Raw genomic sequence first — 19,131 nt, 5'->3', positions numbered from 1 at the left:
TTATTTAATTTTCATTAATATGCAAAAATAATAAAAATAATTCTCAAATTTAGTAAAAAGTAAAAACATTATATCAAAATAAATATATACATGGGAGTATTTACACTATATAAAAAATAAATTTACGTTTAAATTTGTAATCAAATTATATTAATATTATGGGGTTAAGTACGATTTTAGTCTCTATGATTTTAGTCGAAAATCAAAATCGTCCTTATTTTTTTTGTTTAAAATTGTTTTTTAACGTTAAATTTAGATTTAAAATCATCATTCCAACAAAAATATCCTTATATTTATTTTTCTCTCTTCTTAGTATGGTCTTTTACTTCTCAAAAATTTTTTTCTTTCCTTTTCACCTCCTCCTCTATCACTCTTCATATTTTTCAGACCTCCTCTAATTTTAAGAATAACAGCCATATATAACTACTGTCCTTTTAAAACTCAAACAAATTAATCAAGTAATTTAACAACACAACAAAAAGATGACTCAGTTTAACACATTAATCTTTTTTTATCATTGATTGTTGAATTGCTCTTTTCACTTTAACATTTCAGCAGTGTCAAGAGCTTTGGATCGTTGATATTGTTGTCCTGGTTTTCTGGCGTTGTCATTTTAGTATTTTGTCATCTTGTTAGGATCCTTCGGATCTCAATAACCGTCGACGAAATAACTGAATTCGAAATACATCGACAAACTCCTCTTTGTGCTATTAAGCGATGCCTATATACGCATTCAATATTCTTGTCTCATTCACTTACAAATCACTAAAAAAAATCAATACAAAAAATTGATGCTTAAATCTTTTACCCGGACATAATAAGTAATTATTAAAAATAAAAAGAAATTGGGGGATGTAGCTAGAGGAGGCATGAAAGCCTGAAGCCAAGAACCAAATGCCCAAATGAAGCAAGTTGCAATTATGACAAAAAAAAATAAAAAATAAAAAGAAAAACGAGTTGCATTGCCCTTTTTTTTAAAAGAAAACTGAAACAAGTTGCGGAGGGAAAACAAAAGGAACCAAAAGTCATACAGAGAAAAGGGCAGTAACATACGACGTCTAAGGGCAGAAACATACGCAATAAAATACGGTAGCGACAGCATCAACTTACGAGTTACGAGTAACAACAATAACAACATCCATTGCTTCCATTTGCCATTTTCCATAGTAGAAGCCTCAACTCAAATTATGAAGGGGATCGTAATAATATAGTCCAGTCCCTTGGCGCGTGACGTGGCATCTTCACCGGAATCTTCCTCTCTCCCTTCCCCACTCTCTCTCTCCACTTCTTTAGTAACAGAGATTTGAGATTCATTTGACAAATCAGGGCCATCGATCCAGCGACCCACCAACCTACACTGCACATCACACACACATTCTCTCTCTCTCTCTCTCTCTCTCTCTCTCTCTCTCGTGTTGACATCATCGATCCACTTTGAAAAATCTCCCAAACACACTTTCTTTTTCTAGTCGCTGCTTCGTCTTCTTCTCTCTTGTTTCCTTTCATTCATTCTCCTTATTTATTTCTTTTCCAACAAACTTTTATTATTCTTTTTCCGAGTGTTTTTTTCTTCCTTTCTTTCTTTTTTATTTTATTTATTCGATCTTCTTTGGTCTGTGTCCTTCCTGTGGACCCGTACTAGATCCACTTCTGCATTGGATCACAGATTCACAGGTACTAATACTATTCAATTTTTGTGAACTTGTGATTTCAGTTTCAATTTCATTTCCGATATTTGGATTTGTGAAGAGGGGAAAAAGATTCAAAGATCTGTATAGTCAAATATGACATGAGAATTGAAATTTACATGGAATTGTTGTAGTTTATTGTTAAGGACCCACGTTGGTTACTGAAAATTCCATTGAACACTGCAAAAATTCGGGTAATTTAATGCGTTGACTTTAGCTCTGTTCTGTTTACGGATCTTGCTGTTTGGAGTATTTTAAGATCTGAATGGTGCTTCTTATAACCGTCTTTTTTTTCCTGTTGCTATTTTTGGAAGTCATTGTGTGTGTTTTTATTTATTTATTTAATTTGATCTTCCTTCTTTTTTTTTGGTAGTTAAGAGTTATACTTGTTATTATGAATTTGACTTTGCTTGTTTCTTTGTTGCAATGTCAGGGAAGAAAGAAAGAATCATTGAGATATAAATGTTGATAGATCATAGATGTATGGGAGAGTTGCTGAGTTACATTGAAATTAAATGAAGGAAGAACTTGCATGGACGAAGTTCTTAAGGAATCTTCTGATCATGGTTGTTGGATCAAGAAACCGGCCGCAGTTGAGGAGGCCGACTTGGATTATTGTTCTGATCTCCATAGTGTGCGTCTTTCTGGTTGCTGCCTATATTTATCCGCCGCAAACCCCTAAACACTCAGCATGCTATTTCTTTTCCTCTCAAGGTTGTGGTACTACACGTGTTGAGGTTCCAAAAGCTGTTGCCCGGGAATTAACTGATCGAGAGCTTGAATCCCGGGTTGTTATTAATGAGATTCTCAATGTTGACCCTGCCAAGACCAGGATCCCAAAAGTTGCTTTCTTGTTTTTGACTCCAGGATCGTTGCCTTTTGAGAAACTATGGCACATGTTCTTTAAGGTAAAGCAGTCTTGTTCCACAAAATTTGCACTGGAAAATCAACCTAATAGCCTTCCCATGGTGGCTATTTTCCTAAAGCACTATGCTATGTGACTGTGTCTGATTTTAAGAGCCCTAGAAGGATGTTCAAAGATATACCAGATGTTATGATTTATGAGTACATTTGATCGAGTGACGATTTAACATTTTTTTATGATATACAGATTTATTTTCATTTAACCATTTCAGTTCCTTTCCCGTTGAACATGTTATAGATATGTATACTTCCTATTTATTTGAACTCTACTTGTAACAAAAATGCAGGGCCATGAGGGCAAATTCAGTGTCTATTTACATGCATCGAGGGAAAAACCTGTACATGTTAGCCCCTATTTTGTTGGCAGAGAAATTCATAGTGAACCGGTATGGGTTTAGCAATTGACTTCTACCTGACTTCAATATATAAATTACAATTTCTTTATATTATGGTTTCAACTTTCAAGTTCCAATGTAAGAATTTGTCATTATGATATGCATGGTATGATATATAATTTTAAAAAATTATTCCAGCAATTGGTTGAACTTTGAGGATACTATGGCATAGATTTAACATTATTCTTTTACCCTTTTTTATACATGGTCAAGTTTTCTGTCAAAGCACTTCCATAGGTTAACAGTGTGGGTTAAAATTCCGAGATTTATATATGTTCATATTGCACTAATTTATTGCTACTGAAGCATCTTAAAGCAGGATAACTTGGGCACATCCTTGGTAAAAGGGAAAGTATGGTCGTGGCACACTTATTAAGTTTCTTATTTATTGATAAAAGATGATGTGGCTGTTCTAAAAGCATGCAACAACTGCTAAATTTTGTTTTACTAGGTGGGATCAACTACATGGATGTTCTAAAAAGATTATTTGGGTCTATCATTTATCAAAATTCATCAAGGAAAAGAAGTTATTTGAAGCATAATTACACAAGGAACTGTAATTACTAGAGCATTACCAATGGATGGCCTACTCTAGGTACCCAATATTAGCACTCACACTTGGGAAAATAGGATCTGTGTTATAATAGAATTGTGTGTGCTTTTTGCAAACATGCATGCTTATAAGTAATGCAGATTAGCAAGCCGATATCATTCCCATAGCAGTTGGGAGTTTTTAGCTACTGCTTTTCTTAGATAAGTCTATTTCATTTGAACTCAATGAAGTAGGTAGTGGATAGAACTAATACCATGTATGAAGCTTAGTAGAAAATTTCACACAAACAAGCAAGGACTCAGGACTTGGCTGTCCTTCTCTAGTCCAAATTAATTCAATTAAACTGATATCCTAGTTCTTCCATTCAATATCATGTTAGGGATTACCCTAATTAGTATGTAAGTGTCCCTTCTTCGACAAAAGTATAACTTTTCATAGTTAACAACCAAAAAGTCATTAAGCTTGAGGGAACCCCTTAAAGATAGGCTAAGGTACACATAACATCTCTCAAATTTCACTGGTACTAGGCTACTGGTTTGATTACTACTGATACCCTTTTTGTCTCTCACCCTCTCAGTTCCAAGTAGATTGTTTAGTAAACCAGATGATGTTCAGTGATTTAGAGGCATTGATAATACCAAAAGTGAATAAATAAAAGAATCAAATCTAAGCCCACAAGAATTAAACAAAATTGAAACAAAATAGACTCGTTTCCATATAAAGTAATAAAACTGATAAACTACTGAGTGTTTTAAACTAGAAAGTGGCCGTAAAAAATGACATACTAATCCACCCTCCCCTTAGTGATACAACGAGGGATGCCTCCATATACAAGTTCACCATATCAAAAGGCATTATTGATATCAATATGATAGAGGGGCCAATGACACATGGCAGCTGTAGAGAGAAGACAAACAGAAGCAATCTTTGCAATAGGAACAAGTTGTCAGTGTAATCCAAACTACAAATTTGAGCATCATTCTTGTATACCAAGTAAGCGTAGTAGCACATGATATTGATTTACTATAAGTAAGGCAGAGTATATTGGGTGTAATTTTGGCAAGATGATACTAATTCTTTGTTAGATACTAAAATAGAGATCCCACCTCAAGTCAAGTGGTTTTATTCCATATACAAAATGATGGGAAATCAAAGGATCTAAGCTAAGTGGATAAAGGAAAAAAATTTTTCTAGTCTTATTTATTATAGGAAAGTATCATAACATCAAGGAAGATTTTACTGTATAGGACATATATTTTACAGGACCTAATGTTGGGTGGTGAAAAAGGCAACAAGATAATAAACTCAATGTTGTAGAGATGAGAATGTTATAGAGACAAATAACTACAAGCGAAACAATTAAAAGGATTTAGATTTTAATTATTTGTTTATGGATATGTTTTATAATCGGACACCAAGACATTTTATTTATGTAGCTGAATATACCTAGTAGGACAAGGCTTGGTGGATATTATACTTTCGTTTTTGAGCACTAAACACCTGGTACTTAAAATGCAACCATTTTACATAAGTCATGGCAACTCAGTTTCAATTTTGTTCAGGTAGGTTGGGGAAAATTTTCCATGGTTGAAGCAGAACGAAGGCTGTTGGCGAATGCACTCTTAGATCCCGACAACCAACATTTTGTCTTGCTATCTGATAGGTATTTTTTTCAACCCGGTTCTTTATCCAGTTTAGACATGTTTGATTTGCTGGATTTAATCTTTGGCAACTATGTCTTAAAATTTTCTTTCAGTTGTATACCCGTGCGCAAGTTTGACTTCATGTACAACTACTTGTTATTAACAAATGTCAGCTTTGTTGACTGGTAAGAATTATAAATGAACCTTTTACAAATTGGTTGATGAAATCCTAGATAATTTTCCTTTCATTTAACAAAATTGTTTGATGCAGATTTTTGGATGAAAATTGAACTAATATTTGTCTGTTTTCCCCTACTCAACTTCTCTTTCTTCTTTTTTTTTTCCCTGAAAAAAAAAAGCTATGTGGATGCTGGTCCTCATGGAAATGGCAGGTATATAGAGCGTATGTTGCCAGAAGTTGAAATGAAAGATTTCCGGAAGGGTTCACAGGTATAATTCATGTCAATGTTGATGCCAAACTTGCTAGAAAATTTAAGCATCTACTCATTTGCAGTGTTTCATCAAGGTCACTTCCCTTTTATTATCTCTTTTGCTTAGATAGGGGTATGAGTAATTTCTTGAAAGGAGTGGTTGGTTACTCCTATGACTTATTTTCTCCATTCCATTCTCACTGCCATATGGAATAACATCAATTTCAATTTCAGTTGTAAAAAGGTCCTTTTCCGCTTCATTGCATCACAAATGTCCTTGATCAGTCCAATTACTTCCCATTCATTGAATTCTATTCCTATACTATCATGCTATCTTGCATGGAGTGGAATTGATTGTGAAAACTGGAAAAACACTAGCTCATCTCTTTCATCAATATTCCAAATGCTTTTCCTTGAGATACATTATCTGTTTAATGAATGCCTGATAAGTGATAGTTGTTGAGATTTGTTGTCTTGCATTTATTTTAGATGGTGGAATTTCATTCTTAGTTTGTGAGAATTCTATGTGGTAGTCTAATTTTAGTTTTTAACAATTCATCACCATCTAAAATGTAGATGCATCCGTTATATCCTAGATTTGGATAAAAGATTACTTGTTATGTTACAATTATAGAGTTGTAGGAAATCAATAGAATCTTTCTGACATGCATCTGATTTGGATCTTGTTTGTAATGCAGTGGTTCTCAATGAAGCGGCAACATGCTATAATAGTTATGGCAGACAGTCTCTACTTTACAAAATTCAAGCATCATTGCAGGGTACTATGTTACTAAGAGTCATTCATGCTTTTGCATTTACCAACTGGATTGAGTTTATTATCCATATTATATTGTTCCTTTCACAGTAGCACCTTTGTTAAGAATGTTAGAGCCAGTATACATATTTTTTGGGAATGAAATAAGAGATGTAGTGTATTTCGGGACTACGTTGATCCACTGTTTTTATTAAAGTTATTGCTTTGTCCATTTTCTTTGACTTTTTGGTTAAAAATAAAAAATAAAAAAATAAAACACCTCACTTGTCATGCTAAAGTGAGATATAACATTTTGTAACTCTGCAATGAGTAAACTTATGGAACATGCCAACATTTTAAAGATAGTACATTTCCTGCACTTAAATCTACCAATAGCATAGGCTCCAGGTTCTTTTTTTTCTCAGTTGCTTATATCTGATATTTTATATTTTATTCTTGTATATTTAGTTCTTTCTTTTCTTTTGCTATTAAGAAATTGATATCGTGTACTAAAAGTGTTGGATGGTTATGTTTTATATTTTCTGGTGTATTTCTTGCTGTACCTGCTGCAGTATGCATGAAGTTTTACAAATTTCTGAATATGTGAAATGTTCTGAAAATATGACTGTGACAATTGATTTTTACTTTTTCCCCCCCCCCCCCCTACCAAGTCAGCAAGTCTCAAGCACCACTCAATATTTTTTTTGTTTCTTTCACTCTTTGCAGACTTATTATCTTTTATGTGGGATTTTTAGCCATGTCTAGACGTTGTTACTTGTTGGAAGAATCTTATAAGTACTGACAAAATTATACTATTCATGTTTCAATTTCCTAGCCAAACATGGAGGGAGGAAAGAACTGCTACGCCGATGAACACTACTTGCCAACCTTTTTTAGTGTTAGTCCACCAATCTCTTATCTTTTAACTTGCAATAACAGCCATTTTTCTTTCTCCCCGCTGACTTGACGGACATGTTCAGATGCGTGATCCGGGTGGAATTGCAAATTGGTCAGTGACCTATGTTGATTGGTCTGAAAGAAAATGGCATCCAAGGTCATTCAAGGCTCGGGATATTAGTCATCAACTCATTAGAAAAATAGCAGTATGTTACCAACCTTACCCTTATTTTTTATGCTAATATGCTCTACTGAAAGCCTGAGTTCTCCATTTCTTATGAAATTTTAGGGTAAACCACAAAAAATGCACCTGGATTATTTTGGCCCTGACAAAAATACCCTGAATTTTGTTATCGACAAGAATGCCTTTAAATTGTTCAAAAACGTGACAAAAACGCCCTCACCCTTTTTGTTAGCGTAGAATGTCTTAGTTCATGGGAGTGTATTTTGGCACGTTTTTAAATTATTTGAGGGTATTTTTGTCAGTAACAAAATTTGGAGGCAGTTTTGTTGGTGACAATAATTCCGGTGTATTTTTGGTGCTTTATCCAAAATGTTAAGTTCAATTGGTATACCAATTCGCATAAACCAGCTAACTTTTACCATCTAAATGGACTATGTAACTGTAATCAGTTTTTTCAGCCTTCCTCCTTCTGTATTTTTTCAAACAATATGTAGCAATTTCTGTACATCCTTTGGGTATGACCCTTCTCCGTATCCTGTTAATGTGGGATGTTTGTGCATGACCCCTTGTTTTATGTATCAATTGTGTTAAGGTTCTCAGAAGACATTTTCACATGAATCTCTTAATATAGCTTTGAAGATTTACGGAGAATAAAGAGAAATGAAAATGATAATAGAACATGTTAATTCTATGTTTCAGAATTTCACTCTATTTAAGATTCTCTCCAGATATTAGCCGATCCAAGAATCTCAGTGTTTAAAGTTTATTAATTATTTCTCCATTTTTATCTTCTCCCTAATCTTTATTTGCACCCTTGGTGTTACCTCCTAGTATTTTCCTTGTTACTTCACTTGTTTACGAAAATCACAATTATCTTCAATTCTACTTAATGACATGATTTCCTTTGCTGCAGTCCATTGACCAGAGTCCGCATTATACAAGCGATATAAAGGTATTATCTCATTTCTCTAATTTAGGTTCAGATGTCCTCCATTTTGTGATGTTGCTTCTGTATCTAATGAATTGAATGCATCCTTATAAGGTTTTCATTTTCATATATGCCTTGTTTGCAGAGATCAGTGGTGATCACACCTTGCATATTGAACAATTTGAAACGACCGTGTTATTTATTTGCCCGGAAATTTTTCCCAGAAACTCAGGATAAGTTGATACAGATTTTCTCCAACTCTACATTATTCTGAATGATTTGTGCATCATCATCATTCTTTGGTGAATCAACACCATTCGATCCCCCAGCCTCAAGCTCTTCCTCTTCATCATTTGGTTTCGAGAAGCGCCCACGCCCTAAGGTGAATGGTTAAAATTCTTAGGAAGACACACGAGCTGATTCAATGCAAAATCTTTGCTTTGCTGGGATTTGTCAAAACCGCTGAGCTGTTCTTGTATGATTTGTTATTCCTGTTGTACTCTATTTTGATTTTCTTTCTTAATTATTGGGAACATTATAGATTTCCCTGAAAGGATAAATTTTTTGTATCATTGATAGAGACTTAGAGAGGGAGGGATAATGATTTTGGGGTTGTTTTTGACTCTGGACGCTAACGTATTGCATATTTCTGTTATTACATTGGAATTCAAGCCTTCAGCATTGAAAATTACTTGGTGAATGGTATATAGTAGAGTATTAAACTTTTTCTTACTTCTGACAAATTAGTTTCTAAAGACAAAAAATACTAATTACATTTTTTACGATAGCAAATAGTGAACATGGTATGTTTTTTCGTTATTTTATTGTGTAAAACTAAACAATACTGTTTTTATGTATCACTACGTACAATGATGTGTTTGTTTATAAAACACTGTTAATGAAATAACAATTTTTGAAGTAAAATTTTTTCTGTTTCGTTAAAATTTGTGATAAATAAAAAGTAATTGACAATAATTATTTGAAAAGTTAAAAGATAGATAATGCTTTAATGTTGAAAATAACATTGTTTTTATGTTCATATGCCAGCAGCTAGGGATGTCAACAGGGCGGGAGCGGGGGATATTTCTCTGCTCCCCATTCCTGCCCCAAATTTTCTCTCCGTTTCCGTTCTCGTTTTTCGTCGTGGGGAAATATTATTCCGCATCTTCATTCTCTAAAAGGCCCGATTTTTCGCGAGGACTCTATTCTCCATTTACCTGATAGTTTTAACTAATTATTAATTTCCATATGAAAGTATTCATCTTATACAAAATTAGCAAGATTTTATACAAAAGGTTTAAATGACAAGATGATGACTTCTTTCAAAATGACGTAGTGGGGGACGCAACGACGAGTCAGAAGACAGAGCAGTAACGAGGTGGGAGACGCGACAAACTGGACACGACGACATAGTTACAGAAAGGGACGTCGCAAATAGAGAGCACGATGCAATGAGGGTGATGGCACCGTGAGGTGTGACGATGCGGTGAGAAGGGAGTTGGATGGAGTATGGACAGCGTTAGGAATCTCTGAATTAAAGAAGGGTTATGCAAATAAGGATTAGGAGTTTTGGTTTCTCTCTCTATATATATATATATATGTGTGTGTGTGAAATGACTAAAACACATATATGAGAAATAAACCATTAAACAGTAAATTTATGAATTTCAGAGATTAGTGGGAATCCTTGCTCGGGTCCCATGCTTGCCTCGGGAGAATTTTATCCCCCATTTCCATCTCCGCAGAAAAAATTTCCCACAATCGAATTTCCATTCGAAGAAGTCCCCGCAAAAAACAGCGAAGGAATAATTCTATTTCGTTTTGACAATCTATCAATACAAGGTCATTATGTATTTACTATTTGTTATTATAAAAGACATAATTAATATATTTTTTGTCTTTAAGAGACTAATTAGTCAAAGTTAAAATTTTGAGAAACCAAATTGTTATTTTATTTTATATAAATGATCTTGATTTATAAAAAAGAGTTTTAAGAGTACCGAAAATACCGGTGTTTCAATTATTTTAACCGTTGATCTGAATTATAAAAAATATATATAATATATATTAATTAAAATTAACGGTTAAAATAACTGAAACACCAGTATTCCCGGTACATTTAAAATTTTTCCGATTTATAAGAATAATTTATTATTTCGGTAGCTCAGTCAAAATTCAAATTTTTTTGAATTGTGTGTTATGTAAATAGAGACAGTCAAAACCCACATTTTATCTTTTGTTTTGCGGGGGAAACATTTTTCAACGTTAATTAAAACAATGAACGAATGCGTTCATTCATTATACATATAGTGAGAGACTCGGTAAGGGGTTCGGTCTTCCCTTTCTCCTTTTTCTTGTCAAAGAAGAAGTGAAGAGAAACTAAATAAATAAATAAAAATCTTTTCATCTTCTCAGCAATGGCACCTAGCAAGCGTAAGGCTGAGCAACCACCAGTGGAGGCGACGGGGAGGGTAACTCGGTCGTCGGCGAAACTCGCCGCCGCTGGATTGAAAACCGCACCTGTTGTAGAGGTGCCGGAGAAGAAGAAGGAGACGAAGAAGCCGAAGGGGAAGAAGCAGAAGAAGGAGGAAGTAGTAGCCGAAGTTAATGGTGGTGCTCCTGTTACTGATAAAGGGACTGTTGTAGAACCTTCTAGAAAGACAATCGTTATTGAGCATTGGTATTATTTCTTTCCCCTCTTTTGCTCTTAACTTGTGTTTTTGTTTGAGGCATGAACTAACTTCTTTTCATTGAGATTAGGTTAAAATAAGGGTTTCAAGTTTTTTTTTTCCCCACAAAAGTAATTTTTTTGCCCTTAGGGTATCTTTGTGAGTTGAAGTTTTGTGCGGAAAGGAAGGGAGGGAAATGCTTGAAGAGTAAAGTGTTTATTTAAAATTTCAAGCTCTTTTTTGTCTTTCCAAAAATTCAATGCACAAACACACCTTGAACAATGTTATTATCTTGAAGAGAGTACCAATTACTTTGAGGAGAAGTGAAGAAAGGGAAAGCCTTTCAAGTTTCAAGGGTTTGACTTGAACTTTGAGGGTATGTTTGTGAGTTATTAATGTTCTTAAGGAGAAAGGAAAGGAAGGGAATGACTTGAAGAGTAAAAGTTGGAGTCCATTTTACTCTTTCCCTCCCTTTTGAGCCAAAATCCTGATCAACAAACATGCCCTTGAGTTTCCTAGTAAGATTGTGTTCTTGATATTCAAGTTCTATGATTTTGTGATAACTTGTATGTTCGGATGGGTTTATATTGGTCGAATGAAATGGGAGGAACTGAAGTTATATATTTACTAAGTTAGAAGATTAATAAAGGAGTTAGACATTTTTTTCCCCTGCAAGAGTTAAGTCTACAGAAAATTGATGAAATATGAAATAATCAGTTTTATAAGATATATAAAAAAGCTGGTTCCTTGCCACCCCCTCTTATATTTGAATCATGTTCTATTTCCTTCAAATTTTAAACTCTTTAATTTAAGGAAATTAGTTTTTGTGCCATATATTTATTTTAACTGATTTTTTTTTCTTTGATATAGCAAGCAATGCAACTCATTCAAGACAAGAGCAAATTTGGTGAAAGAAGGTTTGGAGAAGAGATCTTCTGGAATCACTGTGATACTGAACCCTGAAAAGGTATCTAGAGAGTAATGGTGATTGCATTATTGTTTCATGAAGCTTAGGAAGTTTTATAAACCATTTATCATCATGAGATCTATATTTTATATGGAAATGAAGTATTGTCTGTCGTTGTTTTTTAATAAAAGAGGACAGTACCTTATTAATATACGAAGGTCATTGCCTGACTTGCCTTGAAATGTTTCATGATTCAAATTGAGTTAGTAAACTTATTCTTCATTGTGCATACACAGTTTAGGATCATTTTAAAACTTCTAGTGGAAATCATTGAGTTTTAGTCTTTCACAAGATTTTGTTGATTTGTTTTGTATTCCAACTCGGATAAATTATTGTGGTCTCTTGACTCCTCTGGGGTGTTTGTTAGAAAATCCCATTTTCAGTTCTTATGTTTCTTTGAGTCTAACAACCTAATTATATGTTGGTACATCTATTTGATGGTACGACTCTCTCTTCGATGCTTAACCAAATTAATACAAATGACCTGTTGCAGATCTGAAGTCCAAATTAGGCTATTTACTAATTTTGTGTTAAAGTAAAGTTTCATTTTTGTCCCCAACGTTTGGGATAGGTTCCGAAATTGTCCCTAACATCTAAATCGTTCTATTTAAGTCCTAATTTTCAAAATTGTCTCAATGTTGTCCTGTTATTAGTGATCTATTAACAGAGTTGATGGTAGGACAACACTGAGACGATTTAAAATGTTAGAGACTTAAATAGAACAAAAACGTTAGGGACAAAAACGATATATTATTCTTAAAAGAATGATCAAATCAAGTAAAATGAAAGTGAATTTTAATGGAATGAATTGATTACGAATTTAAAATTTTACTTGATTTGGTAATTCTTATAAGAGTAATATATAGTTTTTGTCCCCAACGTTTTCGTTCTATTTAGGTTCTTAACATTTCAAAATTGTTTCAATGTTGTCCTACAGTCAATTCTGTTAACAGATCACTGACGGCATAGCAACATCGAGACGATTTTAAAACGTTACGGATTTAAATAGGACGATTTAAACGTTAGAGATAACTTTAGGACTTATCCTATAGATATTCTTAACTTGTTCTTTGGCTGACCTTTTATGGATCATTTTGGTATTGTTGGTGAGTGTTGGGTGTGCATTCCTATTTGGCAAGTTTTGCTAGGAAAAAAAAGGAAGATGCCTCGGAGTAATGTGCTATTTATGAGTTGGTGTATTTGGTTGGAGTGTAATCTCTCACATTTAATAAGAATTTTTTACATATTGGCCCTCTTGACACTGCTCTTTTTTACCCTCTCTCATTACACTCGAAAAGAGGGCTATTGGTCCAACTCTGATGCTTTTTTTGATTGTTATGCACAGCCAAGACGAGGTTGCTTTGAGATACGGGAAGAAGGGGGCAAGAAGTTCATTAGCCTCTTGGTAATTTCTTAACCTTGAATAATTGCAAGTTATCATGTTAAATTGTTACACTTTTCACTCCAAAATATGCCATTTTCAAATTTGATACATTTGTAACTCAATGTATGTAGATACAACTCACTTCCAAATACTAAATTTTGAAAGTGGCATGTTTTGGAATCGAATAACTAATAACTATCAAACAAATTTCCATTTGAATGAAAAGTGTTCGTATAGCATGATTCAATATCAATTGTTTACCGAATATCATTTGTACATGGCATGGTGGAATCTGAGGCTGTCGCCATATGGGTAACGTTGTGTTGCGGAAATAATGGCCGCAATGATGGCAACGTCATGGCAGTCCACAACGTGAATGGTGGTGTTGGGTGGAATTTCTTTTAGCATTTGAGGGTTTTTTGTCATTTAGAAAACCCTAAAATCTAACGTTAGTAAGGCTTTATTTGATTTATACCATGAAACATAGACACGATATTTGTGTGTGTGTATTGTTTTGGCAAAACTAATTAAACACGGCACACAAATATTCAAAAAGACTAACACCCACCATCACTACCTCCACAATCTCATCTCAAATCACCATTCTCTATCACTCTTATTCAATCATGTTCAATTAAAACAAAACAACAATGATTATCAATACAAAATGCAATTTGTTTAATTAGATAATAAACAACAATAACAAGATGTTTGAGAGAAAGATATGGGGAGTAATGTGGTCACAGCAGAGGAAAAGGGCAACTGGAGGAGATCAGATCTGGCAGTGGTGGGTAGTGGAGACAACTAAAACGAAGCAGATCCAAGCGTGACCCAGATGCCATGTAACCCGCATGATAAAGACAGAGCAGATCTTGATGTGCTGAACATGTAGGAGGAAGAGTTGGTAGAGAGAATAAGGAAGAGGGAAATGCAGAGGAACATGAAGACAAAGGCGACGAGGAGGATGATCAAGTCAGAAGAGGGGGCATGATGCAGATTGCTAAGAGAGGCAAGGTGGGAAGAGGGAGGAGGGGAGGTTGACAGGCTGTGACAAGTGGTAGGGAGGGAGGAGGAGAGGTGGCAAATTTGGATGAGGGCAAGGATGAGTAGACAAGGGTGAGAGGAAGGAAGGAAGGAGGAGAAAAGATGTGGATTAGGGTTGAAAGTTAAAGGGTAAAATTGGGAATGGGAAAAGATAAGGGTAAAAGTGTAAAAAAAAGTCCATGTCCATGTCTAAAATTTGTGTTTCAACTTAAAAGAGAGATACTACTAATATGTGCATTTGTGTCTTATCAAATAAATAGTGAATGCATTTGGTAACAATAGACACAAAGACATAACAACATATAAACATAAACATACACAAATGTTGTGTTTGGTAACAATATACACAACAATACCCTAAATTTATATTCATATCAAAATATCAAATTTACCTTCATCAGTAACATCACTACCACCACCACCATCAACATCTACAACCATCGTCACTACCACTATTAGATTCATTATCATCGTAATCATCATCATCATCATCTATAATTAACAAAAAGACCTTGATAAATTTCTTGACAATAACCATTTATCTATCTCAAAAAACAAAATGACAGAGAGGCAAAGGTAGTAATCATAGTAACAATCCACCAAAATTTAAAAAAATAAAGAGAATGAGAGAGATTGGGGCGACTGGCAATATAAGGTTAGAGAAAGGCAATGGTGGCTGTGAGTTGCTTGAAGGCTATGACAGTTGCAAAACGGAGGAAGGCAAGTAGGCACGTGGATGTGAGTGTTCCTATGTCGCGAGGGGCGCTGTGAGTTGCTGGGCCGTGAGGGGTGGACAACGACCGCTTTGCAACGACGCAACAACTTGCTATCTTGTGAGGGTTGGATGGCGGCAGTGCTGTGTTTTTGTTGTTTCGTGAGAGATGCATGGCGACTGTTGCAATGGTGGGCGACAGATCTAGATCAATGGCAAAGAGTGGCGGTAGCGGCAGTGGCAGAGGGGAGTGGCAGAAGAAAATGGAGGAGGGAAGAGGGAGGGAGAGAGAGAGGAAGAAACATTATTAGAGTTTTGGGTTAAAATTGAAATTTAAAAATTATTCAAGGATTAAAAGAAAAAAAATAGTGTCTTGTGTTTATGTCTTAGTGTCTCAAATTAAAGGTGGTACACAAATTTTATGTATTTATGTCCATTTGTGTCCTCCCGTGTTCATCAAATTTGTGTCTCACCAAACCAAACAGAGGACGTGTGTTACCGTGTCCATGTCTGTTCATGTCTTCTGTCCATGTCTCTAAGACATGGACAGCAACCAAACGCTGCCTATATGCACAGACACATATGCACATGAATACTTGTAGTCTGTTTGATTGTCAAGACACTAATAAGGAAAAGGGCAACTGGAGGAGATTTGGCCGTGGTGGGTAGTGGAGACAACTAAAACGAAGCATATCCAAGCGTGACACAAATGCCGTGTAACCCATGTGACAGACGGATTCTAGTAGAGGAGGGAGAGTTGGTAGAGGGAATAAGGAAGAGAGCGACTAGAGTAGGAAAAAAAATGTGGAGGAACATGAAGACAAAGGCGACGGAGAGGTTGACGGGCTATGACAAGTAGTAGGGAGGGACGAAGAGGAGAGGTGGCAAATTTGGGTGAGGGCAAGGAGGAGTAGACGAGGGTGAGAGGAAGGAAGGAAGGAGGAGAAAAGAGGTGGATTAGGGTTGAATGTTAAAGGGTAAAATTGGAAATAAGAAAATACAAGGGCAAAAGTGTCAAAAAAATCCATGTCCATGTCTAAAATTTGTTTCAACTTAAAGGAGAGATACTAAGAATAAATTACCATTTGTATTCATGAAAGATACAAATGCGGACAAATGTATCCATATAAGAATAAAACGTACAAGGGCAAAAGTGTCAAAAAAAATCCATGTCCATGTCTAAAATTTGTTTCAACTTAAAGGAGAGATACTAAGAATAAATTACCATTTGTATCTATAAAAGATACAAATGCGGACAAATGTATCCATATAAGAATAAAACGACAATTGTACCCACGGAAGATAGTTTCCGTGTGCCAAGAATACCCTAAGGGACCAATTGTGTAACCAACGTCCGGGTACTCTTGGTACACGGAAGCCATCTTCTGTGGTTATAATTGTCGTTTTTATTATATGGATACATTTGTCAGCATCTGTATCTTTTATAGGTACAAATGATAATTTATTCGAGATACTAATGTGTACATTTGTATGTCACTGTGTCCATTAAAAATTTGTGTCTTATCAAATAAATAGTAAATGCGTGATACCATGTCCATTTCTCAATTGGACATCGACACTGACCAAATAATTCCTAAGGTTGTGTTTTCTGTATCAAAACAATGAAGACACGGACACAGGCCCGTTTGGTAACAATAGACACAATGCAGTGGACAGAGACACAAAGACATAGCAACACATAGATATAAACATAAACATACACATATTTGGTAACAATATACACAAGACACTAAATTTACATTCATATCAAAATACTAAATTTATCCTCCATCGGTAACACCACTACCACCCCCATCATCTACAACCATCATCACTACGACTATCAAATTCATCATCATCATCTATAGTTAACAAAAAATCTTGATAAATTTCTTAAAAAAAATGACAGAGAGGGAAAGGCAGTAATCATAATAACAATCAACTAAAATTTAAAAAAAAAATCGAAAGAATGAGAGATGGGGGTGACGGCAATAGAAGGATAGAGGAAGGCAATGACGGCTGTGAGTTGTTGGAAGCGATGGTAGTTACGAAACGGAGGAAGGTGAGTAGGCAAGGGGCTATGAGTGTTCCTATGTCGCGAGGGGTGGGCGTTGCGAGATGTTGGGTCGTAAGGGGTGGATGACGACGGCGCTGTGAGTTGTTGGGCCGCGAGGGGTGCACGACGACGACTCTACGATGGCATTGCGACGGTTGCAGTGGTGGGTGATAGAGACGAGTGGCAAAAACTGGCGGCATCAGCGGTGGTAGAGGGGGGAGTGATTGAGGGAAGAGGGGAGTGGTAGAAGAAGATGGAGGAGGGAAGAGGGAGGGGGAGAGAGAGAGAGGAAGAAACATTATTAGGATTTAGGGTTAAAATTGAAATTTAGAAATTATTCAAGGACAAAAAGAAAAAAAAATTAGTGTCTTGTGTCTATTTCTTGTGTCCATGTCTTTGTCTTGTCCATCTGTGTCCTCCCATGTCCATCAAATTTGTGTCTCATCAAACTAATCAGAGGATGTGTGTTAGCAACCAAATGCTATATGCACATAGACACAGATGCACATAAATACTTGTAGTCTGTTTGACTGTTAACACACTAATAAGGAAATATGAACACATTTGTCATCAAATACTAATTTTATCTCTAACGAGGAAGTTGTTGGTGATCAAAGTGATGAGAGTAGAAAGTCAAATTTCAAAACTTTTGAAGGGAAAGAATTGTATTAAAAATGTGTCTCATATCTAATAGCTGTGTCCTACTATCTAACAAAACATTAAATAAATTTATTTTGTGTATGTGTGTCAGCAAGACCTTCTGAAATGTGCGTCTTATTAAACAAACGTCATGTCAAGTATCTGGATTCTAGTTTTCTGGCAATACTCTAAATACATCTCTGCAGCATTGCTATTGCTGGCGGTTGGCCTCGTCGTCCTCCACTCCAGGTGGTTTTCCTTTTCCAACTTTCCCCTACCCCTGTTTCGCTGACTCTGTTCTGTTCCCCTTGTTATATACAGAACATTAGTTTTCGTTTCCCCTGTCGGTAGCCGCCATCCGGAATGAAAAATGATATGATATCAGTATCATTCACTGCATATTTGTTGTTTGCCGCTTAAAAGAGACCCCAAATTCTTTTTATTTGTCCAGTCGAACCAATGCATATTTGATTTGTTAACCATGCTTTTGTTTCAGGACATGAAACGTCCTTTTAAACCAATGAAGGATCTTGACATGGAGAAAGTTATCTCTGACATTGCTGAGGAGATATCAAACACCTGACATTAGTTGTTCAGCAATGTTTCTTTTGGTATGGCCTTGATATGACGCTAGATAGGTATTATTCTTAATGGTTGAAACCTGTCTATAGTTTGTAGTTAACTAGCTGCTTTTGTGGTTATTTTGAGATGACCAAACTTGGAGTCTCAGATAATTTGGTGTCAACTAACTGAATTACATTGAGGTTTCATTGACTGTATTTTGGTCAAATTACAATATATCTTGTCAGTAGTATTTAGTATACTTCATTATTTGTGCTAAGATTGTTAATGTTTCTACTTTCTAAGTTTCTATATTTTCTCTCTTGTTATTTCTATCTCCTATCTATTGGCAAATCAAAGGATTCCATTGACATGCTCCTTGAATTTCATATTGATATGATAAGTTATTTTCGACTTTTTTTGGTGCATTTATATAAATTGTATTTTGATATAAACATACATTATATTCAAATACATTTACTTATAAATGTACGAGTAAACTATCAAAACAGTATTCGAAAGTTTGCATAATTGACAAAACAAACCACAAAAAATGTGAATGATAAATAAGTTATTGAAAGATTTAAAAATACGACAAAAGAACTAGATATTAAATATATATTCTAAAAATGATTTTAAAGATTAAATTTTGATGCAAATTTTTGGAATCATTATTAAAAAAATAAGATTTTTTTACTTTAA

General features: G+C 35.0%; 2 protein-coding genes across 4 annotated transcripts; both read left to right on the top strand.

Annotated features, from left to right (window-relative positions):
• Positions 1-1,062: 1,062 nt before the first annotated feature.
• LOC107605146 (glycosyltransferase BC10) lies at positions 1,063-9,085 on the top strand. 3 transcript variants are annotated; one of them, XM_016306913.3, is made up of 11 exons: positions 1,063-1,674; positions 2,122-2,596; positions 2,900-2,998; positions 5,123-5,223; positions 5,317-5,388; positions 5,563-5,653; positions 6,333-6,413; positions 7,224-7,286; positions 7,369-7,491; positions 8,383-8,421; positions 8,543-9,085. In XM_016306913.3, the coding sequence occupies exons 2-11, from the start codon at positions 2,204-2,206 to the stop codon at positions 8,669-8,671; spliced, it is 1,191 nt and encodes a 396-aa protein (XP_016162399.1). In that variant the 5' UTR covers positions 1,063-1,674; positions 2,122-2,203; the 3' UTR covers positions 8,672-9,085. The 3 variants fall into 3 exon arrangements, with proteins under 3 accessions (XP_016162399.1, XP_016162400.1, XP_020960781.1); XM_016306914.3 differs by having other exon boundaries at positions 1,292-1,882; XM_021105122.2 differs by having other exon boundaries at positions 1,325-1,674; positions 2,127-2,596.
• A 1,557-nt stretch (positions 9,086-10,642) lies between these two features.
• On the top strand, positions 10,643-18,731 carry LOC107605147 (uncharacterized). The gene is made up of 4 exons (XM_016306915.3): positions 10,643-11,077; positions 11,937-12,033; positions 13,379-13,438; positions 18,365-18,731. Exons 1-4 carry the CDS (start codon positions 10,815-10,817, stop codon positions 18,449-18,451), a joined length of 507 nt encoding a protein of 168 aa, XP_016162401.1. The 5' UTR covers positions 10,643-10,814; the 3' UTR covers positions 18,452-18,731.
• The last annotated feature ends 400 nt before the right edge of the window (positions 18,732-19,131 follow it).

The sequence above is a fragment of the Arachis ipaensis genome, chromosome B6 (genome assembly GCF_059453495.1).
Source record: "Arachis ipaensis isolate K30076 ecotype BB chromosome B6, ASM5945349v1, whole genome shotgun sequence".
NCBI lineage: Eukaryota > Viridiplantae > Streptophyta > Magnoliopsida > Fabales > Fabaceae > Arachis > Arachis ipaensis.
Note: the sequence above shows the minus strand (reverse complement) of the source record. Positions and strands in the feature narration are given on the sequence as shown.